This window comes from Pantherophis guttatus, chromosome 2, assembly GCF_059756535.1.
Source record: "Pantherophis guttatus breed Tessera chromosome 2, ASM5975653v1, whole genome shotgun sequence".
Classification (NCBI taxonomy): domain Eukaryota; kingdom Metazoa; phylum Chordata; class Lepidosauria; order Squamata; family Colubridae; genus Pantherophis; species Pantherophis guttatus.
Window position 1 is genome coordinate 158,831,839 of NC_142064.1, and position 26,243 is coordinate 158,858,081.

General features: G+C 39.2%; 1 protein-coding gene across 2 annotated transcripts in view; it reads left to right on the plus strand.

Annotated features, from left to right (window-relative positions):
* Window positions 1-26,243, plus strand: part of ASPSCR1 (ASPSCR1 tether for SLC2A4, UBX domain containing) — an 81,811-nt gene that overhangs the window by 18,248 nt on the left and 37,320 nt on the right. For both annotated transcript variants that reach the window (XM_087887110.1, XM_034412907.3), the window contains exons 4-8: window positions 163-263; window positions 13,176-13,233; window positions 14,225-14,298; window positions 18,653-19,079; window positions 23,843-23,982. In XM_087887110.1, coding sequence (XP_087743236.1) covers window positions 163-263; window positions 13,176-13,233; window positions 14,225-14,298; window positions 18,653-19,079; window positions 23,843-23,982 — 800 coding nt within the window. The remainder of the gene's footprint in view (window positions 1-162; window positions 264-13,175; window positions 13,234-14,224; window positions 14,299-18,652; window positions 19,080-23,842; window positions 23,983-26,243) is intronic.

Below are 26,243 nucleotides of genomic sequence, written 5' to 3' on the forward strand. Positions count from 1 at the left end.
GTTAAATGCCACAAATACCTGCTGCTCTGCAGCATTAGTTGAAACCAAGGACAGGGGCCAAATTTCTGTTTGCCAGATGTGATCTTGAACAAGTTTCATGAACTGCGTTACTAATAGATGAGTATGCGTATATCTTCTATACACATGTATATTATCTCATAGATACGGATTGCACTGCAATTGGATGATGGTTCTAGACTCCAGGACACATTCAGCTCCAGTCAGACCTTGTGGGATATTCTTCACCATTTTGCACAGACCAGGTGAGTGTAAGAACAAGAATTTAAAAAAGGAACATGAACATACAACATTTGAAACCAAATTTTATGGGCAACTAAGATGTAGAATGAATATCTGCTATGTTGTTACTTCACTAAAATCTCTCTTAAAATAAATACAGCCTAGGAATGTATTTAGTCTTGCTCAAAATCCTGCATTAATGAACAGATCTGTAGTATAATGGCCATTACTTTGGATAGAATTTGATCATATTGTGATAAGAACATGCAGTAAGATAGTCAGATAGCATTAATTCACTTACCTTAAGATGATCAAAATAATATTCTCTTTAGAGAAATTGGTAGGTTTCACTATTTAAAATAAATGATTTAACTAAGGAATTATATAGAAAGCCAATTTAAACTTTACTTGGGTTGTTTTCTCCAATCCATTTGGAAAGAACAGTATACTACATTAGTTGTACCAATAAAGGACCCTTTGTCATTTTTTCTGAATCTATAGACAAGCATTAAAAGGAAAAACAAGTCTGGCTGAGACTATATAATAAACTAGACAACATGTCACCCATTAGATCATCATTTCAAATATATTTCCTTACCTAAACAGAAACCGAAAGACCACAGTCGAGCAAAAATTCATTAAGAGTTGAGAATTTCCCTTTACCCTATACCCGTGATGGCGAACCTATGGCACGCGTGCCACAGGTGGCACGCGGAGCCATATTAGTGGGCACGCCAGCTCAGCTCTGGGGCGCATGCGCGCGCCGGCCAGCTGATTTTCGGGCCTTCTGGGCCCACCAGAAGTAGGGAAACAGGCTGTTTCCTGCCTCTGGAGGGCCTGGGGGGGTGGGGAAGGCCCGTTTTTTTTCCTTACCTGGCTCCAGATCCTCTCTGTGTATCTGGGAACGGCGAAAACAGCCTTTCCCACTTCCTTGGAGGCCCTACGGAGGCTCAATGGGCCCATTTCCCCACTCCCGGTGGGACAGGAAGTGACGTTTTTTCCTGTCCCCAGCCTCCAGAGACTCCTAGACAGACTCCTAGAGAGGCTCCTAGAGACTCCTAGAGAGGTTCTGGAGGCTGGGGACAGCAAAAAATGTCACTTCCTGTCCCACCAGGAGTTGGGAAATAGGCCTTTTCAGCCTCCGTAGGGCCTCCAAGGGAGTGGGAAAGGCTGTTTTCCCCGTTCCCAGATACACAGAGAGGATCTGGAACCAGGTAAGAAAGAAAAATGGGCCTACCAGGCCATCATGTGCCAGGAGCGGGGGGGAGGGGGAGGGGGTTGCGCACATATGCGCGTGGGCACGTGCGCACGTGACTCTCCCCCGCCCCCCCTCTCCTGGCACGCGATGGCAAAAAGGTTAGCCATCACTGCCCTATACTTTTCTCTCTTCCCCTTTTCCTCCCTTATTTTCCCATTGTCTTCATTTTTCTTTGTATTTCTGTATTTTATATTTTGATAAACTAATAAAACATTTGAACTGGCACAGGGCTAGGAGAGAGGGACTGCCTCACCTGGCTTTCTTGCCTAAGATTGGTAAATGAATACAATTGATATTGTTATATAGCCTGGACCTTTTAATTTGGAGATCCTTCTATATTATGATATTCTTAACCAATTATAATTATGTTAAAGTAGTAGAAGCGAGAATGGTTTCCAACTTCCTGTTATCTTCCTCATTGAGTTTCTTTGAGGGCAGCTGGCAGGGAACATCGGAAATCTTCCTTCCTTCTTTCCTTTCTTTGATTGTGGGAAACTATCAGGGAACTTGGGCAATCGAGTTTGCACTTCTTGTTAAATTCCCTATGGTCTTGGTGACTTGGAAATGACAATCATCTGACCATAACTGATCACAGTGGCGCAGCAGCATTGAAGCAGTCATAAATTTGCTGAATTTCAATCCCAAAGAGCCGTGAATCAATTTTGGACGCATTCTGTAAATTAGCCCATTTGAGATATATTGATTAAGAAATTATTTCCCTATAAAGTACCTTTTCTCCAAATTGAAGATTACAAACAAATAGACACCACAGTTTAAGGGGTATATAAAAGACAAATCCATGTGTTGATAGTTGTGTTGTGTGTTAAAAAATACTGTATTCAAATACAGTTTGGTCCTGAAACTTCATTGGTTTCCTCTGTCATAGTTTGTTATATTGCACATTTGTTTTCATGCCTAAGTAAGTTTCTTTCACTATTATATTTCTGTGCCTGGGAATATTTATATAGTCTTCAAAATTTTTAAACTAAAGCAATTGACTTTTCCACTAGAGTATGTATTTCTTCCCCTTGATTCCTTTGGTCGCAAAAGTATGATTGGATAATGTATGAAATGACTGGTAAGACCAGAAAAACCACTAAACAAAACGATCGCCTTATTTTTCTGCCATTCTCCTCAATTTTAACTTTTATGCTTCACTATACTTTTTCTCTCTGGTGTTAAACAACTCTGATTATTTTATACTAATAATAAATTGTACACATTATGTACAACTTCCTAGGTTCTGATATAATCAAATGGGAACATGAAGAACAGTTATTCTGGAATTGACGAGATTTTTCTCTTGTCTGTTGGAAAAGATTCTACAGAAATAATAGAAAATATTTGCAGCTCGGGTTTTAGATTTTGGCAGTGGCTTGCTCTCCAAATTCTACTATTCTTCAGAGTGTTTCAATTCAATTGTTGACTGGACATTTCCAAGCAATTGAGGTGTTATTTTTAAAAAAGGTTTCTTATTGCCCTTTGTGTCTTTTAGGGTTTTTTTAAAAAAAGGATTAGCCTATGCTTCATATATTCTGTGAATTATGAAGCTTCTGTGATGGTTTGCCTCCCTCTTGCTGCAACCTACATTTAGTGTTCTTTCTGTCTGAAGTGGATTCAAGACTCCTTAAAAACAAATGTCAAACTAATAATCTGTACTTCACAGATGATTTGTTACTTAACTTTGTTTTTTGTGGCCTAGAAGGCTGAACTTCTTAAATTGTAAACAATTGTTGCAAATTATGCTGAAGCATCTTTCTCTTCCTTTTCCCTCTTCCCCCCAAAACCACTTCTTAGCGAGCTTGCCTAATACTTAGAAAAGGACCATCACTGATGTGCATTTTTTGTCTCTATTTGTTCTTTGATTTTTACATGTGTGTTTCTGTGTGTGTGTCTGTGTGAGAGGGAGAGAGAGAGAGAGAGAGAGAGAGCCCTCTTCTAGGTTCCTTTCTGTTTTAAAACACATTTACTATCACCCATTTGTTATGTTATAGGATTGTTTTATTGGTAGTTATTTCTTTCAGAATCGGAACTGTTCCAGCAATATCTCAGAAAGACTGTCAGACTAGAACGTCCAAAGCAGTGATGATAGGACCATCAAGAAAGGGTGGATGAGCCAACTTGAATGCTTGCATGAATAACAACAGATGACTGTTTTGTTTTTTGCCAACCTTTGATTTACAGTTTTTTGTACTTTTCCCCTGACACATTCCAGATACAATTTCACAAATAATATTGTTTATGTCTAGTGAGTTGTGATTACATAGAAAATCTAATTAGAATTATCTCCAAAAGATGTCACTTATTTCTTTGTCCATGTGTTGGTTCATATTTTAATATATGCATTAACAAACCGTTCTGTAGGGGTTCACTGGTAGAGGTTTTATCTTTTTGTCATTTTAACAATCATTTAAATTTAGTCTCCACCATCTTTAAAGTGATCTAATAAATCACCTGTTGTTTATCTAGCTCATATTTCCTACTCAGTGAACTTCAGCTACATTTTATAGATTCTGTACTGATCCCTTGTATAAATTAGTGTCTTGTATGGAATCAGTTCCTTGCTTGAAAACAGTTTCAGACTGTAAGAAGTTCCCCTTTCACAATTACATCAGAGGTGGTATTTAGCAGGTTCTGACCAGTTCCGGAGAACCGGTAGCGGAAATTTTGAGTAGTTTGAGAACCGGTAAATACCACCTCTGACTGGCCCTGCCCCCATCTATTCTCTGCCTCTTGAGTCCCAGCTGATCGGGACGGAATGGGGATTTTGCAGTAACCTTCCCCTGGAGTGGGATGGGAATGGAGATTTTACAGTATCTGTTCTGCCCCAGCTACGGATCCCAAAGAACACAGCACACACAAACTCTGAACAAAACTTAGTTTACTCAAATAACACAGTTTTAGCAAATGCCGGCTGTTAATAAGCGTTCTTAACAGCCGGCCAGAATTCTACAGATAAGATAGAGTCTTACTGAAGTTGGCAGAAAGCTCAGAAGCAAGGTTGCAGAGAAATCCCAACGCGATGATTAGCAAACTAAAGTTGTTTCCTGCAGTTTGTTACAAGCTGCGTTCTTTCTTAAATAGGCTAAGGGCGTGGACAATTAGCCCCAAGCCTTACTCTCGAGGAGACCTCCTCCTGAGGAACCACTCCTGCCTTTTGGCAGCTCTGCGTGCCCGTGCATTGAGAAGAGGTTCCTCCTCTTCCTCCTCTTCACTTAAAGGAGCCTCTGGAGGTTCTGAAGGCCCTGACTGAATCCCTGCTTCTGGCACCACATCTTCTTCAGCCTCCTTCCTGTCCGATTCAAGCGCCGGCTGCCCAGGCTGCTGGCGCAGCACCACACCAGCCTCCTTGTCGTCAAGATCAGCAACAATCCACGCAGGCCGCTGGCGGGCCACAACAGTATCCTTCCCCTGGAATGGGGAGGGAATGGAGATTTTACAGTATCCTTCCCCTGCCATGCCCACCAAGCCATGCCCACAAAACTGGTAGTAAACAAAATTGAATCCCACCACTGAATTACATAAATGCAGAATGCAATATTTTTATGTAGACGAGATTTTCTCTCCTCTCTCTCCTTTACTGTTTTGCTTCACATCCGTTCTGAAAAAGATTTCTGAAGGGCTGATAAAAACACAACTGTGTTAAAGGTCCACAACATTCAGTGATACGTTCTAATACATACTGATGGCTGTGAAAAACAACTAGGCATCATAATAACATTCTCTTGTTTCTATTACTCAGCAACTGATATTTAGTTAAATATTGCCTCTATTATTGGAGGCCATATATAAATATCTTAATTAGAAGTTGTGAAATAAGAATTATCTACCTTGAATTTGCCCAATCCTTTTAAAGTAATGCAAGTTAGCAACCCTCTCAACAACATATGGTAGTGTTTTCCATAATTTAACCATACACTTTATGAAGATCTTCCAAAAATTTAACTGCCATTTAGTTTCATTGGAAGAGTGTGGTTTAAAAGACCTCCTTATTTAAGCTCCCAAAGCATTATAACTTTCTTCATCAGGAAATTGCTTCAGCTCCGTAATCGTCCAGTGTCGTCATCATTTTAGGTTTTTGATTTTTGTGCTTAGTTTCAACTGTACAATACAGCTCTTGGTTATGTAATGCAGGTAATCCGGACTTATGATTACAATTTAGTTCAAAATTTCTGTTGTTAAGCAAGATAGTGAGTTTTGCCCCATTTTATGTTAAGTGAGTTTTGCCCCATTTTATTACCTTTTTTGTCACAGTTAAGTATATCACAGCAGTTGTTAAGTAACATAGTTAAGTGAATCTGGCTTCCCCATTGACATTCTTGTCAAAAGGTTGGAAAAGGTGATCACATGACCCTGGGATACTGCAACCATCATAATGTGATGAAACTGAAGTTGGAAATCAAAGTAGTATTGCTCATCTACTATTACTTAGTAGTGTCAAATAGTCCCTTACACTTTATCCTAAGCAGTCAAGATGATTTCCCATTTTTGCTTACCCTCTGTCTCCACTTGTGATTTAAAGCTTTAAGGACTCTTAGACATTAGTAAAGTTGCTTATAATGACATCAGAAAATAGTTCAAACTTGGAAGAGTTTGAAGAAAAAAAAAAACTTTTAGCCAAAAAGGTTGCTAGGACTCTTAAATATGATATGGAGACAGGTTACTATTTAAGATAAAACTGATACAAAATATTTTATAGATGGTGTACTCTGTTAGTAAGTTGCCAAGATATATAAATCAGATAGTAATAAATGATGGAACTTCTATGATACAGATTGAACGTTTTGCCACATGTGATGGTCATGTAAAAAAACCTTCAAAAGTATTGGAAAATTATATACAGTAATATTCACAGAAAATTTTAGAAACTAATGTTAAGTTGAAATAATTTTATATAAAAATTAGGCATAATAAGCATAACTCCAGAAACATTAACTAAAAAAACCAGCTTTCTAAGATACATGTAGACAGCAACAAGGAATATTTAGCACAACATTGGAAAAGATATATGTTTCTGATGACAGCTGATTGGGAATTTAACCTTGGAGAATGTATAGCAATGAGAAAATTAACAATGTACCGGTATATTCACAGTAGAAGTTTGACTAAATTCAACCAAGAAAGGTTTCCATAGACATTAGATATTGCACAGCAAGGGAAATTTAAACATTTAGAGTATAGTTTTTAAGTAGAAAAAGAGCTGATTAAAGAACTAAAATTAGAATTATATGACAATTTTAAATGTTTATAAATATTGTATATCCGTTGAAGTAAACTAAAGGCAAGTTAGAAATTAATTATTTTGGTAATGTTTTTAGAATTTCTTTTTTCTTTAAATAATAAAATAGTGGAGATACCAATATTTTGCTCAGATATTTTTTTTAAAAAAAATCATTTAAATCCCTTTCTATTTTTTTTAAAAAAATGTATTCTGCTTTTTATGGTTAATTCTTCATTTACTGAGCATCAACAATGCAACTTTTGCAATTTCTCTGCCTACTAATTTTACATCTTTGTATTATTTTTTTTCTGATTTTTTTTTGTTTGTTTGTTTGGGGGGGGTGTATGCGTGTGCATGGGTATAATGATCAATTTAAAAAAGGTTGCTAGAACTGTGCCATTAAAGTTCTTGAACTTTCTAGCTTATAAAAACAAAAAAAAGTGTAATTAATTAAATTACTTTTAGGATCCAGATATTTGGGCTGTCTCCAACTGTATCTTTTGAGGTGCTCTAGCAATTATTCATTGTCATTTCATTCAGTTAATGTCATAATCACTTAGTCATTGGGCTATAGTTATTTTACTTTTGTATTTTTTCCTATTAATGGAATCATCTATTTAGATTGACTCAGAACAAAATGCAGTTCTCTAGAGGTATGGATGCCTAGTAATGGTTTACTTCTATACAATTTTGGAAACAGTATCTTCAGTAGTTTAGCGGTACTCAGTAATTTTTCTCATAATATTTGAAATTTCAGGGTTTTTTTAAAAAAAAAATTAAAGCACCTGCATGTTCATAATTCCTAGTGTTTGAAAAGGAAAAATCTGTAACATTTAGATAAAACAGTTCAGATATCTAATCCAATAAAAATATTGCATGGTTAGTGGAAAATATGTTTGCATTTTGTACACAGCTGTTTGTTTCAACTGTGCAACACTCTCCGTTCTTTCTTTTGATCTTCTGTTCCTCCCTCTCATTGTTTCTTCCACCTGCCTAACATCTTCAAAAGAAAATGTTCTATCACTAAGACTTCAGTCTTGTGTCTTTTTTTTTTAACCTAGGTTCAATTTTCCTAACCTAGCAGCAAATTGAACCAATCTGCAGGTGTAAATGGTGTGCATATGGCTGCAGTCTTAAACAGGTGAATAGCCCTTCAAGTCCTCTTTCAGAGAGGAGTTTTGGATTTTTTTAACACAACAAGAAGATGTATGAAATTCTGATGCCATCAACTCTGCTGCATCTAGTGAATTCTGACTGTTTTTAAAGAATATGTTACAGATTTCTTTATTATCTCTATTTAACTATATATTGTTAACAGTTCTGCAGTGAATATAATAAAATGGTTTTGTGTATAAAAAAAATCTTAATAGGAATGAATTGTGTAGATGCTTTGTTTCAATTATTGAAACAATAAAAAGAAAGTAACAGATAATATAAAACAGGTCTCATGTCTAGACACAGCCTTGCACTCATAGAAGGATTGTAACTCAGAAATACAGCATGCATTTTGAATATATAGACTTCTATCTTCAAGCACTTCAGTTTAAAGAACCCTGGTGGCTCAGCAGATTGATAGCATTGTGATTAACACCAGCTGTCTGCAATTACTGTAAGTTCGAATCTCACCAGGCTCAAGGTTGACTCAGCCTTCCATCCTTTCTAAGGTAGGTAAATTGAGGACCCAGTTTGTGGGGGCAATAAGCTGACTTTGTATAAATATGCAAAAGTATGAAGGCTATTGCTTAACGCATTGTAAGCCGCCCTGAGTCTCCAGAGAAGGGCGGCATATAAATCAAATTAAAAAAAAAAATACCAAGCCGCGGTGATAGTTAATTTCTTAGACTTTCTGCTTTTGTCTAGGCAGTTACATGTATTTACCTGAGGAATTAATTGATGAACTTGGTACTCAATGAGGCATATTTTCCCAACATGTGCAATGTTTGCTTTTGTTTTTCTGATGAATATTTTAAATATTAAATATAATTGGTTTTCTTGTAAAGAAATTTGGCTTAACTCGCCCAAGATACAGTAAATATTACAAAAGTATCAATTTCTCTTAATTCCTGAAACCCCACTGGGCACTCATACTGTATGGGATGGAGCAAGAGTTTTGGATGACTTCTTTTTTTAAAATTGAAGGAATAGTAAAAAAAACAAAACAAAAAAACCATATATGAGCTAGCTTAGTAGCAGTTTGAACTCCTAGTTGCATTTTCACATTCTGTAAACTGGAATACTTCTGTATTTTATAAAGTATCTGGCTAAATAGCTTATTTCAGAATAGATTCTGGTAGCCCCAGCCATTTTGTCTACTTGCTAACTCTTCAAAGCTCATTCTCTGACTGTCCCATATGGAGAATGCTGTTAGAGCTCTGTGCCTCTTCTTGGAGCAGAAGGGGATAAGTGTGGTCAACCCACTGGAATTTTCCCCCAGGTCCCTAGTGTCCATTTCTGCTAATTAGGTCTGGAAGCTATTGTGAGCTGCTGCTTCTCCTCCTCCAGCATGCTCTAGCCCTTACACAAGATGTTTACAGGCCCTGTCAGATCCCTACATGAGGGAATCTAATCTGCCTGCTGTTCTCCTTCTGAAAAACAGCACATCAAAGTAATGGCAGCGTGTTTGATGTGTCTGCTTGCCTCAAGAGAATGCACGTAATGGATTAACAGTCGCTGGAGGAGGGGCCTGCTGGCTTCTAACCATCTCTTGGGAATCTTTGTGTATGTTGTTTTTTGCAGACACTTGATCAGAGAACACAGTCTTGGATAATAATGTCAGAGGTGTTGAAATTAAAAGAGATGTCCCTTTTCTTGAAATTTGTCTGCTAGATCATAGCATTCTTAGTCTTGCATCTTAAGCCTGTGATCCTATCTTTTGCAAATAAATTGGTTCCTGTTTATTGTGACTTTGGAGAAGTATGTCTTGAATATTCTCTTCTTGTTAATAGCAACCCTGAGGGCTCTGATCGCCCACCTCTGCAGTTAGATAGCTTGTAGAAAAAAATGAATAAGCTTAACTTAAGGATAAGTGAGAATTGTAACCCTCTCGAAATTTTTTTCAAAATGTGCATATTTCTCATAAACTGGAAAATAATTTAGAAGTAAGGAAACAAATATAATAAAAGATTAATTGATCTGCATATTTAAGCAGAGAGCTCTGGTGCTTCAGATTCAGGTTGAATCCCTTTGTACTCCAAATACAATATTGGGACACTAAATTAAAATTGCCATTCAGTAACATTTAATTGTCCCCTCATCTGAAAGCTGGAGATGGAGGAAGCAAATACTACCGTTCATAGTTCCATAAGTCTATAAGGAAACAACCTCTTGGTTTTTGCCAATCATCCCTTCAGTAAATAGTACCCACAATTTCAAGAGCTTTAATTGGGCTAACATTTAAAAAAATATGCTTACTTCCCTTTCTGATTTACACTTGAATATGTTATTGATCATAGCATTCATGTCATGTTCTGAGTTAAGGATATACTTAGGAGTTTATCATTAGCATACTTGCTGGCAGATTACTCAAGTTTCTGAATGATTATTTTTAATAATTTCTGCAGCAAAATTGTCTTGAGAAACTTTCTGTTTCCAAAACCTAGGACAGGGGTCCCCAACCCCCGATCCATGGACTGGCACCGGTCCGCAACATGCCAGAAACTAGTAGGCTCAAACAAGTGAAGCCCCATCTAAAGGATGCAGGCAGCACACAAAACCACACCCTCTCTGGTCTGTGGAAAAGCCTCTCTCCATGGAACCGGTCCCTGATGCCCAAAAGATCGGGGGTTGCTGGTCTAGGGACTTGTCATTCTGCAAGATTTCTCTAATGCTCATTTAAAACCTGCTATACACTGATTGATTAACTAATCAAAAATGTGGCAGGGTGAGCAGGTCTCATTTCAATGCATGTGATCTTTGCAACCCTTTGCAAGCTGCATTGATTACCAGTATGTTTCCAGGTGCAATTCAGGATGCTGATGGTCACCTTTAAAGCCCTTCGTGACTTGGGCCAGAGTTATGGGACCATCTCTCCTAAATTGTTTCTGCTTGTGCCATCTAGACCAGCAGGAGGGGCATCTTTGGGCCCCATCAATTAGGGAGTGTTTTTTGGCAGGGCCCAGGAGTTGACCCTTTTTTCCTATGACGCTCATCCTCTGGAACATCCCTTCTGGAGATCAAATTGGGCCCAACCTTGCTGGCCTTCTACAAGGCCTTGGAGACTTGGTTCTTTCCTCAAACCTGGGGCCGTGTCTGTGATGGAGCCAGATTTCTTTCAGCTGCTATGTGTTTTAAAAATGTGGTTTTATTATTTTTAATAAAAATGTGGTTTTATTTATTTTTAATATTGTTGGCTGCCCAGAGTTGTGTATTTGAGATGGCAGCCATATAAATCTAATAAATTAGTTTGTCCCTTAATATTGACGTACCCTTTATTACCTTGACCAAGTACTTTCTGGATAATTTTATTTTTTCTCTGTGTGGCAGAACTGATCTGTTAGGCCTGCTTTCCCCTGCCTCCCAAATTACAAATGTTTGCAAAAGGAAGATATCTCTTTTTCTCTATCATAAATATAACATAGATTTAAATAGTATTTTTTTTCCATTAGGATCATTGGTAGAGAAAGTCTGAAGGGCCACACATGTTGTCTTCAGACTTGTAGAGAATTTCAACACAGTCCAAAAAATGTCTTTGGAATTAGCAGGAAACGAGATAAATGCACATGTAAGCAAAAAGAGATAGAAGATATGCAAAATCTATTTATCCCAATTATTAGGCATAGTGAGATAGCTTGATTATGCTGCAGATACTAGGAGATAGTAAGTGGCACTGATTTACAATTTTGGCAAATAGGCTGTGTGCCATATGACTTGCTGTCTTCATGCACATTTAAATATGATTTTTCATTTCCAGTGCTGAAGTTTCAACTGCCAATCCGTTCAGCATCTTTATATGTGGAAAAAAAGTGGGAGTGCTATTTCAAAACATATTGGGCTGCTTCTGGCAGAAGAATAAAGGAATTCAAGTTATGGTCATAATTGGAAGAAAAAACTATAAAGAACGGGAATTTCCATTTGTAAGAGTCAGTAATAAGAGTTTACGTAAATTTAAAAATAATACTTTCATCTTTCCACAGCGTTTCTATAAGTCTTTTGGCAGGTATTGCCTTCTGGAAGGACATATTATATTTTTATGTTGGATGCTTTCTGCTCGAGTTAATATAGAAAGCTTGGATCTTAGAAGATTTGTTGTTCCACTAATTTTTATTATTTTATTTTGAGTTTTTTTCATCAAGTCACTTCAGGTTCAGTCTTGTTAGATTTAAATTTTTGTTGCTTTTTTTTTTCAGTCCTGAAAACTTAACTATTGGTTTAGTGGTATTGGGTATTGAATTGAAAGCCTTTTATTTTTTTATAGATACTACATTGCTGGATATTTTAATCTTTACCAAGTATCTAAAATCACTATCTAATTGACTGTTAACTACAAGGGAAGATTGGAGGAAGGAAAGGAAGGAAGGAAGGAAATGCTGTGAAGATTGCCAGCTGTACAACGATGGGATCAATACTGGTTAGACTGATGGTAGCAGATTCCTGAAAGATCAGAGAGCTGGAGGCCCAATTCATACTTCTACACTTATGCAAAATGACAGATGGCTCAGAACCATGCACCCAAAATGGCAGATACACAAAACATGTTAACACAGAGTGTTCAGACAGTCTGAACTTGCCAACTGAAGATATAAAAAAACCAAAGAGACTTCAGATAATGATCACCTGTATATGTAATAGTTTACGTATAGATTTAAGCCAGCACTCATTTGCTTTATTGCTTCCTTACATTCATCTACCCTGGAATTCTTCAACTGTTCTTATTTATTGTTGTTGTTGTTCAATAATAGTTTGTGTTGCTTTACCACAAAGGTATATAAGGTATTCTTCATGAAGGTCAATAGTCCTTTGACAAAACAAAAACAAAACACTAAAGTTGCACCAGACAGTCTTGGTGTTTCCTACAACCCAAAATGGTGATAGAAGACAGTGGTCATTAACCAGGCAGGAAGCTTGTTTTAATGGCCAATAGGAACTGGACATATTATTGCCACGCTTCTCACTGAAGTTACATAGATTGTTTATATACAGTAAGAGTTAAGTTAGGAGAAGGGAGAAAATACCACTTCAGCAGAATCCAACCTCAGTCTGACTCTGTAGTGGGTTGGGATGAGAAAGAGATGAAGAACGTATCTGAGCTTTGCAAGGCCTTTTGTGTTATGGTAAGTGGAAGATGGGTACGAAACCATTGAGTATTAATATTGGTAAGCTACTCGGGGCTATCTGTAGACTTTTCTCTGAAAAAGCTTAGAAAATTCACAGACTGTACATTAGATTTGTTTTGGGACTTTTGACACCAGAACAGGGTTTTCTTCAATAGGGCATACTTCATTTTTATGTTTCTTGCAGGGAATATGTGGAAGAGCAAAGTGAAGTGTCCCCTGTCTGTATTTACATGCGAGACGAAGTAAGTCAACAAACCCACTTCTCCGCCATTCCCCTTCATCTCTCACTGAAAATGACAAAATTACTCTGCATAGCTTTCCAGTCTGGAAAATGAGTTCCTCCTTTTGACTCACTGAAGAAGGGAAATTGGAAGGACTTAGTCTCTTCAAAGTTTGAAGTATTTTGTGGGGTGAGGGGAAGAAAAAAACCCTGCTGGAACATAATCATGGGCTGCTTAGCTCAAGCCTTTGAACCCATAAAATATACTCAATGATCTGTTTGTGTGTTTTTTCAAGTTCTTATAAAACTCGAGACTCACAACAGTGGTTACAGCTTAATAAATATTTGCTTTTTCCTTGTTTTGATCTCTGCGGGGTTTTTATTTTTGTTTAATGCTTTTATATGTCAGTACTTTAGAGTCATTCATCACCTACCGTAGAATAAATGCCAACCTCTCCTTCCAGGTACTGAACAGATCACCCTTATAGTAATCAGTGTTAGTTCTGCTATCCTGGAAGTGGAATACTGAAAGAGGTGGGGGAGGAGTGGATAGGCAGAATAAGCCTCTTCTAAGCTTCCTCTCAGGATAAACTTGTCATCATATAGCTAAATGCAGTTGGGCATGTTTAAATTACTACTTGAAGATAGGAAGAGCATAAACTTATGAAATTGCTTAATTCCAAATTGGAGGAATGGTTAATCAAGGCTAGTAGTAGATTCCAATATCTCCAATTAGGTCTTTTTCAGTTCTGCTGTCTAAGATTTCTTTAAATGCAAGTGTCAAAAATGGAATGTGGGATTTTATTTATACAAAACTAACATTTTTTAAAAAAAAAATAATTAACACTCTGAACAAGGGTCAACAAAAACATAGAACTATTTAGAAGCATTTAGAGTACGTGAGACAGAGTGCTATATATTACTCTTTGATACTTAAAGTATTCAAATAACTTTTGAGCGAGTTGCCTTTTCAGAACTGATAAAACAGTACTGTATGTTGTTTTCCATTGTAGGTATCTGGGAAAACTGCTTTGGAGAAGACAAGTCTGAAGTCGCTTGGTCTAACTGGAGGCAATGCCATTATCAGGTAGGGAAGAGCATTATTTCCATTTTTTTCCCCTTTCCCTTTTTGTTTTTTTCTTCTTTCTTTTCTTTTTGCCCAAGGGATAAATTTACTTTTGTGGGAGTGAGTATTTAAGGGCATGTTTTTGAAGACCTTCATTAGGTTTATTTGCCAGCAATGAAAGTGCCTCCCCCCCCACCAACCTTGTTGATATTTAATGTTCTGACCGGTATCTGGTATTTTGTTTGGTGTTTAATTTACTGTTTTATTTATAGTATATATCACCAGTTTACATCCTGAAGGAAACAAGAGCAGTGTGCAGAAAGAACAATGAAATATAATAATAATAATAATAATAATAATAATTTTACTTCTATACCGCCCTTCTCCCGAAGGACTCAGGGCGGTGTACAGCCTTTTTAAAAACACAAATAAAACAACAATATAAAATTTAAAATAATTAAATAAAGTGGCTCAGATTTAAAACCCCAATAAATTTAAATATCCCAATTTAAAAAACTATTATGTTGCTAGTCCGGCCTGGCGGAATAATAGGGTCTTTAGTGCGCAGCGAAACGCCCGGAGGTCGGAAGTCTTACGAATTTCTGGGGGCAGTTCGTTCCACAGGGCTGGGGCTCCCACAGAGAAGGCCCTTCCCCTGGGCGCCACCAGTCGACATAACTTGGTTGACGGCACCCTGAGGAGACCCTCTCTGTGGGAACGGACTGGTCGGTGGGAGGCTATTGGTGGCAGAAGACGGTCTCGGAGGTACCCGGGTCCTATGCCATGGAGTGCTTTAAAGGTGGTAACTAACACCTTGAATCGCACCCGGAAGACCACTGGGAGCCAGTGCAGCTCGCGCAGGAGGGGTGTCACATGGGAACAACGAGTTGCGCCCATAACTACCCGCGCGGCCGCATTCTGGACCAGTTGGAGCCTCCGAGTGCTCTTCAAGGGGAGCCCCATGTAGAGAGCATTACAATAGTCCAACCGGGAAGTAACAAGGGCATGAGTGACCGTGCGTAGGGCGTCCTGATCCAGAAAGGGCTGCAACTGGTGAATCAGGCGAACCTGATAAAAGGCCCCCCTGGCCACGGCCGTCATATGCTCTTCTAAAGACAGCCGTGCATCCAGAAGGACACCCAGATTGCGAGCCCTCTCCGTGGGGGGCAGAGATTCACCCCCAATAGTCAGCGATGGCACCTGCTGACTATATCGGGGCGCCGGAAGCCACAGCCACTCGGTCTTGGAGGGGTTGAGTCTGAGCAAGTTCCTCCCCATCCAGACCCGCACGGCCTCCAGGCAGCGAGACATCACATCAAGGGCATCGTTGGGGTGGTCTGGGGTGGAGATGTACAGCTGAGTATCATCAGCGTACAGATGGCACTTCACCCCAAAACCACGGATGATCTCACCCAGCGGCTTCACATAAATATTGAACAGGAGGGGCGAGAGGACTGACCCTTGCGGCACCCCCCATGTGAGATGCCTCGAGGTCGACCTCTGTCCCCCTGCCAACACAAACTGCGAGCGGTCGGAGAGGAAGGAGGAGAACCACCGCAAAACGGTGCCCCCTATTCCTAACCCCCTCAACCGCTGCAGCATGATACCATGGTCGATGGTATCAAAAGCCGCTGAGAGATCTAATAGGACTAGGACAGAGGAGCAACCCCTGTCCCGAGCCCTCCAGAGATCATCCACCAACGCGACCAATGCCGTTTCTGTGCTGTACCCCCGCCTGAAGCCCGACTGGTACGGGTCTAGATAGATAGCTTCATCCAGGTGTCGGGAAAGTTGTCGTGCCACCACGCTCTCAACAACCTTCGCCACAAAACGAAGGTTGGAGACTGGACGATAGTTAGCTAATTCAGCCGGGTCCAGGGAAGGCTTCTTGAGGAGGGGCCTCACCACCGCTTCTTTCAAGGCGGCAGGAAAGGCACCCTCACTCAGAGAAGCATCTATAATCCCCTGGAGCCAGCCTCGTGTAACCTCCCGGGTGGCCAGTACCAACCAGGAGGGGCACGGGTCCAATAAACACGTGGCGGCACTAATCTTACCCAGAACTCTGTCCACATCCTCGGGAGTCACAGGATCAAACTCCTCCCAGATAACATTCTCAAGACCTGCCCCGGTCTCCTCCCGTGGACTCATCCAATCGGAGTTCAAGCCATCCCGAATCCGAGCGACTTTATCATGCAGGAATTGCACAAAATCCTCAGCACGACCCTGCAGGGGATCTTCCCGTACTCCCCCCCGAAGAAGGGAGTGGGTCACCCTAAACAGGGCAGCTGGGCGGTTCTCTGCAGATGCGATAAGAGCGGAAAAATGGTTAGATTTTGCCGCTTTTATTGCCACTAGGTAAGTCTTGATATAAGACCTCACCTGTGTCCGGTCAGAATCGGATTGACTAGTCCTCCAAATGCTCTCTAAGCGTCTTTTCCGACGCTTCATCTCTCTCAGCTCCTCAGAGAACCAAGGAGCTAATTGAGATCGGCATCGGGTCAGAGGCCGCAAAGGCACGACACGGTCCAAAGCTCCAGCGGCCGCCCTTTCCCAGGCGGCTACCAGTTCTTCAGTCGAGTCGTGTGTTAGAGTCTCAGGAAACGGCCCAAGCTCCGTCAGGAACCTTTCGGGATCCATCAGGCGCCTGGGACGGAACCATCTGGTTGGTTCCGTCTCCCTGCGGCGGGGGAAAGCGGTAGGAAAGTCTATGTGAAGGAGCGAATGATCTGTCCATGACAAGGGTTTGATGTCTAGGTCCCCTCTACCAAGATCATTCAACCACTGACCAGAGATAAAAATCAGGTCCAGAGTGTGTCCCCCTATGTGAGTGGGGCCCTGAACTAACTGGGTCAGGTCCAAGGCCGTCATGGAAGCCATGAACTCCCGAGCCACCTCTGACGCCTCACCTGTGGACGGGAGGTTGAAATCCCCCATGACAATAAGTCTGGGGGTATCGACCGCCACTCCGGCAATGACGTCGAGTAGCTCGGGCAGGGTTGCTGCCACGTGGCAGGGAGCCAGGTACGTAGTCAGCAGACCCATCTGCACCCCACGGCCCCACTTCACACAAAGGGACTCACATCCGGCTATCTGAGGAACAGTGGTCTCCCTCGGATAAAGACTCTCCCTAATGATCACCGCCACTCCCCCACCCCTCCCCTGGGCCCTTGGCTGATGAAATGCACGGAAACCTGGCGGGCACATCTCTACGAGGGGGACCCCCCCCTCTTGGCCCAACCAGGTCTCCGTAATACCTGCCAGGTCTGCACCCCCCTCCGAAATAAGATCACAGATGAGGGAGGCCTTATTAACCACTGACCTGGCATTACATAACATCAGCCGCAGACCCTGGGCCTGAGGCTCTACACAACCCAGGACACGAGTCACGCATTGGGGGCCGGAGTGCGCAATCGCTCGGAGACAGCGTGTGCGCATTCCCGACACTTGATATGACCCCCTGCGCCCGTCATACCTGCCCCTCCCACTTATGATTTCAATTACACAGCCCTTTCTATCGTCCCCCTGCCCCCCGGTTAAATTTCCTTTCGTGACCCCTCTGCTGCAGCCAATTAACCCATCATCCCGTGCAGTCGCTATCTGGACCCCCCCAGGTCCACTTTTACAACCCCCTCCCTCCCTCCCGGGTCCCCTTAAAATTTTCCTAATAATAATAATTATTATTATTAATAATTTTCCTAATAATAATCTATTGTAAAGCAATAAAAATGTAAGATTAAAATATTTGAAAAGGCAATCTGGTCCTGAAATTGATGTTTCCTTTCTGATGCCTTGATGATAGGTATATCTTCAGTTTCTTTTAAAACAACAGTTGGAACTGATTGTACTTCTTTTGGGAGATAATTTCACAATTGAGACATGGTAGTCCTTTGGCATTGTGAGAAAACCATCAGTAGGATAGCAAGTAGGCCTTCCCCAAGTCATTATAGAACAATGTCATTCTTTTAAAATAAGACTTAAAAATTATAAGAGCTGGCACAGGGCTTTGCATTCATTATCATATATTCCTTATTTAGCCACCCCATTTTGCAATTAGACACCTGTGCCAGCTAAGGTTATCTGAATTGTTTTCAAGAATACTCCCAAAAAGAGTTAAATTCCCTGTTCATTAAGAATTGCCCTTTATCAAACTTAAACTTCATTAAATTTGGCAGAGTATCTCAGTCTATTGTTCCTTTTTGTTACAGTCTGTGTGAGAAATGCTTCATTTGTTACTGAAAAAAAACCCTGAATCCCATTTTCCAATAATATAATTGACCACATATTTCTGTACTTTTTGACCGAAAAAGAAAATAATTTCTCCTGTCTATGCGTACACATACTTAAGCCTTCTTTTTCATGTCTCTTATTTTAATAGAGTGAACACAAAGAAGGCTGTTTCCTCTGATAATGCAGAAGGTGGGAGCAATGAAACCCTTTCTAAAGAAGTACCAAAAGGATCAGCTTCTACAGAAGAGCCAGAGGCTGTGTCTTTTGCACACCTGCCTGCCTTTCCAAGCTCATCCTGCTTAAGTGAGGCTGCACTTACCAACCAATGTACTGATAAGCAGAACTGGAGTAAAGAATCTCAGGATAATTCAGAGGAGCTTCGTCCTCCTTCAGAGCCTATGCCTACCTCATTTGTCCCTTTTATGGGCAGTGGTCAGTACCTGGGTGGCGGCGGTTCCACACCAATGCTATCTCCAGTATTGACAAACCAACCAAGTTCTCTGTCCAGTCCTGGAGGGCCTTCCAAGCCAAAGAAGTCAAAGAACAGCCAAGAAAAACTAAAGGAGCAAAAAGAGGTAGCCGTTTAGCTTGCTTACAGTGTTCTTTGGGAGGAGAAAGTTCTCTAGGCCTGCTCTCTTGACAATTGAACCTATGTGTTAATATATTCTCCCATATTTAGACAAAATTATGTCACATTCTCTGAAATAATTAAACCTTCAGTTTATTTTATGTGATTTATTTATAATTTATATGATAGCAAACAGTTTCATAGGTGAATGATAATACTCTTGAACATATCAAACTGTGACTGAAATCATTCATAATCTCTTGTTTTAATTTTCTAGAGCATTCATCTTCTTAGGTGTAATACAGTTCATGATGAATGCTGTTCTACTTCGTTATTAGGAGCTGGACGAAGACCGTCATTTAATATTTCTGCGTATGGTTGATGTGTTCAGTTCTGATGATATTAGATTGAGACATGGATACACCCTCTTACATTGTTTTGCCTATAGCCATAGGAACCCCTGCTATAACCTTGACCAACGCCTTATGTTGCCAAAATCAAAATCACTACTTAAGAGATGCTCTTGGAGCCTGCCTTCTCAGACATGGTAGAGTGCTGTCTTTAGAGTGGCTGCAGGTTCTGCTGGAGCCTTCCCTCCCTCATATTAAACAGCGTGTGACTTTGACTGCTGCTTTCAGGCGCTTTGATCTTGGGTGCCTTTGCCGCTGATTGATTACGTTGCACTCCCTCCTCCATTCCTTCCATTCCCTTCTCTTGCTCTCATCAACAGCCCTAGAATGGGGCTGGCCACATGGCATCTGTTTTTTGTCCCTTTTTAGTGGGGGGGCGGAGAAGGGGGGAAAACAAAACAAAACAAATTATTTTTAAACATCAAAGGTCCATTTTAGCAAAAGAATCTTCCCATTAACGTTGTGCTTGTGTGTGGAGTTTTTTCCTTTTAATTTGATGGAAGAAGCTGGATAAAATCTGTGCCGGCGTCCCTCTACTTCTGGGCTAGGACTGGTTCACAGACAAGCTATGCTTTGACTTTGATGTCAAAACATTAATTGTTAGAAGGTAGCTTCACTCCCTATTCCCCTAGAGATCAGAAGAATTCTGCAATGCGGGAGGTTTCAGTCATATCCAGCATGTTTTTTGGAAGTTGTAGCATGCCCCTCACCTTTTAATTGTGCAGCACAGTAACATTTAGGTGGGTAATAGATAGCTTTGAGTGGCTTGACCACAGCACTATAATAATCCTAGTGTTGAAGATTCTGTCATAGGTTGAGTTTAGAAATCAAAACCAAAATAGGTGAAAAAGATTAATATGTTTATCTTTCCTTTAACTGCCTTGTGTTGTAATTCCTGGAATGGAAGAACTGTCTAGTTCAAAGAGATTATCCATCAAATCATTCTGTCACCCAGTCCGTGCTATATGTATTGTGTAGCTGCTGCTTGCCCTCCTTTTTTGGAATCTGTAATTGGAGAATTGCTTCTAAGAACCGCATTGTGGAAACTGAACTATTATTCATCAGTCTGTAGCTCCATATTTGAAACAGAGTGCTGGTCTGGCAATTGACTTTGTATTGGTGGTCTACTAGAGCGGCTTTGAATACAAGAGGACCCGTGCTTTTGTCTTCAGTGTTGGGCAGCAAGCCCTAGCCAAGTGGGATGTTGCCAGTGTCTTGGGTTTGTTTAATAGTAGGGAGGAATGTGTTGCATTGTTTTCATCCTCAAGTCAATTACTTGTTTCTAGACATAGCCCTTCTGGAACTCACTTCAGATTTTGGAAGTCATTGCTGTTATGAGGAGAGTTAAAAGTTCAATGCTTTCTATTTGAAAGCCCTGTCTCCCAAGCTACATTCAGTGCCAATTACAATTTCTCAGGATAATTATATTGAAGTGATAGAAAATTCAGTTTTTTAGGCATGCTGTATAACTTATATAATAAGTTTTACGTAGGGCATAGAAGACCAGCTGGAAGAGGAAAAAGAGAGCATAAAATAAACTGGTTATATGAATGAGGTATCTGCCTCTGAAACTGAAATCTCACCCTCGTGGTTAATTTTTTTAAGCTAAACATTCTTTTGTGTCAATTACTATATTTGCTATTTCTTGTGAGTTCCTTACTTTACCTATTTTAGTTTGCTATTCTTTGCTATTGCCATAATAAATAAAAAAAATATATAGTGGAAGATAGTGGATGGCATTTGGTTCTGGATTAATTATTTGGTCTTCTGGAGAATCTAAGAGAAGTTGTGTGAAATTTATTTATCAGGCATCAATAGAAATTGTTAGGGACTACCATGCAGTCCCATAACATCACCACGACCACCCATTGTTTATTCTGTTCTAATAATTGGAAATAGTGACCCTCAACTCCATTTATATTTAATGGTGGCAAGTGACAAATTACTCAGGTTTGCAAAGTTGTCAACTCTTTCTTCTAATCCAGGAGGAGGAGTCCATGACTCTCAGTTCAAGACAATTGCTCATTTACGCTGCAGCCCAGTCTCTAAACAACTAGAGTCAGGCGACAGTAGTCATTGTGAAAGGACAGATTGGCAGCTCGTGGGTACTCCTTGTGCTTTTTGCCCAGGGAAAGCTACAATCAGGCTCCTTCACCCTCTAGTTAGACCTGACTCTCTTCAACTTTCTAAAAGTAGCTGAGGGTCCACCCACGCAACCTCACTCTTTTAACTTTCCAAATTACCCTCTGGTGCCCACAAATAGAGGAAATCTTGCCTTGTAATTTATGTTGTCTCTACTGATAATTGAGAGAGGCTCCTTCTATTCCCAGAGGGCTTGTTCAGGATGGGAGGGGTGGTGTTGCTGGAGAGAAGTCAGGATGATAGGACAGTAGATGGGTGGGAAGGCGAGCAAAAACAGGGTATGCTAGAGACATCAAGATGTGGGGGAATGGGTGACTAAAAATAGGCCTATCCCAAGTTCATGGAGTCTGGGGCCAGGCCAGGCCAGGCAGATCATTGATGGTCAAAGATGCTAGTTTTCAAAGCAGCCTATTAACCATACAGACCAACTGGTGCCATCGCTTTATAGCTCTGGATTCATAATGTGTCAGCCAAGTTTCATTGCACAGTATTTACTTAAATCTAGCAGAACTAGCAGAACCTAGCCCATGAATAAGAAAGTTTTGTGCACTGAATGGAAACTTTACTTGTAATATAGCACAGTTCCATTTAGTAGATTTTATTGTGTAACTACATCAGAGTGTGCATTTTAGTCAGTCAGTGCTAAGGAAGCGGTCTTCTCTTCTTTCTAGCCACTTCTGTACAGTAATTTCTGTACTGTTTAGTCTTTCCTGAATCTAGATTTTCTACAGCAGGTTTATCTATCTGATTGACATCTTTCCATGGGTAAATCTATGTTTACACAAGAATAAGTGATACATAGTTTCAGGCTGTATTGAAATACATTTGCTAGTTTTAATAATAATAATAATAGTAATAGTAATAGTAATAATAATATTGTAGTACTGTACAGCAAATACCTGTTGAAAATAAAATTTACTAATTTACTAATTTCATTCCAAACTATTCATTAAAAATAAGATTAAAAAAGAACTAAATAGAACAAACAAAAAATAAAACAAAAAAAGGGAAAAATCCAAATAAAAATAGTGTATCAATATAATAATATGGTAGTGTCATAAAAAAAACTACAATGGTATAATATATTCCTCTGAATATATTGCATCTCCAATATAAGAAGAATAAAAGGTAACCAACCTTTTGGGAACATCCATTGGAAAGTGCAGTTTTTTTAAAAAAATGTGAAACTAATGTAGGTTTTACATTGAAAGAACTACCCTGATTATTTCCTAAAACTGGAAATAATCTTTTCTTAGTTCCAAATAGCTTGTTTATTATCCAATTTTATTTTAATCTTTTTAAAATTGTTGATAATATTAAGTTGCTGCTTGATTTCCATAAAAACCTTTTCCAGTTTATTTGAAACAATTGGTCTTTTTGAGAGCTGCTAAAGCACCCAAATCAAGCAACATAATAAATAAACTCTATGTATTACTGTTTGGATGATGTGATTATTTATATTCATTTTATAATATTTCAAAGGTTTTAAAAGTATCAAATGCTTAGAAGTAACTGAATGAGGACCCAGATTGTTGGGGGCAATATGCTATTTAGTATACTGTTTTTGGTGTAAGCCGCCCAGAGTCCTCGGAGAGTGGGCGGCATAGAAATATGACTAATAAATAAATAATAAATAAATAAATAAACTGGCAATCAATGTTTTCCAATAAAAAGTTCTTCCTTCCATTTTTAAATAACCTGCCTACTTACATAGGATTACTAAATCCAGGCTATAAAACTTCAGCTAATCACTAGATGACACCAGAAAGACCCAGCTAAGACATGGTGGCTCTTTGATTACAAATCTAATTCAAGTTCAAAAGAGTTTGTATAATATGGATACAAAAAGTAGCATATTTAAAAACCCCTAGAATCAGAACCTCTCTGCCTGAGAAAGAATGTATGATATATCTCTAACATAGATTGACAGATTGTAGTCAAACATGAATTCTGAGGATGGTGCCGTTTTATATAATTATATAATGTATACTCTGTGAAAATTAGGGCAGGAATTTAAATTAGGAAAGATCATATCATAAGTCAGTTATGAAGTTATGTATGTAAATAAAAAAAATTAAATATATTGCTCAGAAATGTATATGTTATCACAAAACCCACATTTTTCTAAGTGCAAGGATTATATTCCTTGTGCTATGTGGATTCTGTGCCTTGATGGCACAATTCAAGCATCAAGCTTTAATTTAAATTCACTCTACAGCATTTGGATCGAGAGCCAATTGTGTGCCATCCTGATCTTCAAGAGCCATTGGATTCTGATTCACAAGATCTCCCTGATGAGTTCTTTGAGGTTACAGTAGATGATGTGAGAAAACGTTTGGCCCAGCTACAGAATGAAAGGTAAATTTATTTTTCACTAGTAGTTAAGTAATAATTTTTATGGCCAATGTACATACAATATAGATTGTTTCTCTGATTCTGATGGAATCCTAAACAATGAATATGCTCAGGATTTGCTTCCCAGTTGTACTAAATGTTCTTCATATTCTTGGAGATTTTGCATGTAGTCTTCTAGTTGTATGCTCACCTGCCTAGACAGAAACTTAAATGTTTTTTCTCTAAATACTAACATTGTAGGAGGAGAGCTATATTAGTTAACCTATGATAGCAAAAAAACCCAGACCAAGTCTAATAACACTTATTTTGATTAAAAACTGTATTAAAAGGCATAAGCTTTATGAGCTACACTTTTTAAATTGGAGTGGAGGTAGGGAAATACATATGAGTTATGCAAATTGCAGGTTACATATGAGACAGTCCTCCAAAATGAAAAACAAGGTTTTAACAGCATCATTTAGCAAGAGTTTGTGGACTTGCATTAAAAAGTTTCAGGTAATCTCAACAGATCTCAACAACTATAACCATTATTGTTGATTGAGAAGATACTTTTATTCTGTTATACAAAAAACATACACTTGTTAATAGCATAAAATTAGTTGGAAAAGGTATTACCAGATGCTAGAGAATCTAACATTGATGTAGTATTTTCTTAAACATGATTGTTGAGACATTAAAGTACCATGTACTTCGATAATACTTCAAAGAAAATATGAATGTAGACTCAGCAGTAGAAGATAAATCCACTTCTGTACCATAAATATCTTATTTAGACAGTAGGCTTTAATTTTCTTTGTAATTTGTAACTTAACTTTTTAAGTAGAAAAGTTTTTTTAGCCACGCACTTTTTTGTCTCTAAAGTCTTGGCAAATATATGTGGATGGCAATTTCTGCTCTTTGCAATGCTGAAGATTCTTTGGACTAGGATTTTCTTAGTTCTTACTAGTTTCCAGGAATACCAGCCAATTCATCTAAGTCACAAAATTGCTTGGAAGTTTTTTTTTACATTGTCATCTGCTTAGATGCATCTATTATAAACACTGGAATGATGGATGAATGGTCAACAAAGCTCATAGTTTCTTTGTTTATATGACAGTGAATACATTTAGTTCCCTTTGATGATAAAGAAAGTCTTCACAAGTGTTAATACAAAAAGCAAGTCAGAGCAACTTTTAAATCAGATTATCTGTGTCCTCTGAATTGTGATATTATTGGTTTGAAATCTGGAGTCTTCATCTGGAGGTAAAAGTATCTAGAAAGTATCCATATAATGGGACTATATACAGGGAAGAAATGTCACAGAGGACAGACTTGTCCAATTGTTGATAGATGCAAGAGATTATACAGAATTCCTAGAGAATATTTCAAAATAATACAATACTTCACATTCTATATCGGTGATAACATAGGGTGCCCCATTGAAAATAGTGATTAGGATATTGCACTGGCGCCAGCAAAACCTCTGTCCAAGTCCACCCTCAGCTGCAGAAAGGCAGTGGGTAACCTGAGACTAATCACACTTTCATCTCAATCTACCTCACAGGATGCTTGTGAATAAAAGTGGGAGCAGAGGATTTTGATTATACTACCTTGAGCTCCTGAACAAAAAGTGGGATAAACAAATAACATAGAATGAAAGCACTTGTGTTAATATGAGCAAAGACAGTGTGCTAAATTGTAGAAAACATAGTTCTATTGTTCTAGCTTTTACTAAAACTCTGTAAGCATACCAACTATTGACACTTTCTAAATATTCATATGTTTTATAGACTGTTTTTCTTTCATTTCTGTAAACCTGATAGGCTATAAATTAATTTCTATAAAGGTAAAGGTAAAGGTTCCCCTTGCACATATGTGCTAGTCATTCCCAACTCTAGGGGCAGTGCTCATCTCCGTTTCAAAGCCAAAGAGCCAGCGCTGTCAGAAGACGTCTCCGTGGTAATGTGGCCAGCATGACTAAACGCCAAAGGCACACGGAACGCTGTTATCTTCCCACCAAAGGTGGTCCCTATTTTTCTACTTGCATTTTTTACATGCTTTTGAACTGCTAGGTTGGCAGAAGCTGGGACAAGTAACAGGAGCTCACCCCGTTATGCGGTGCTAGGGATTCGAACCGCTGAACTGCCGACCTTTTGATTGACAAGCTCAGCATCTTAGTCACTGAGCCACCGTGTTCCTTAATAAATATGTCTATAAGACATCTTCCCAAACTGGTCACTTTCTAGAAGCATGAGCCTAATCTCTCAAATATTTCAGCAGTGACC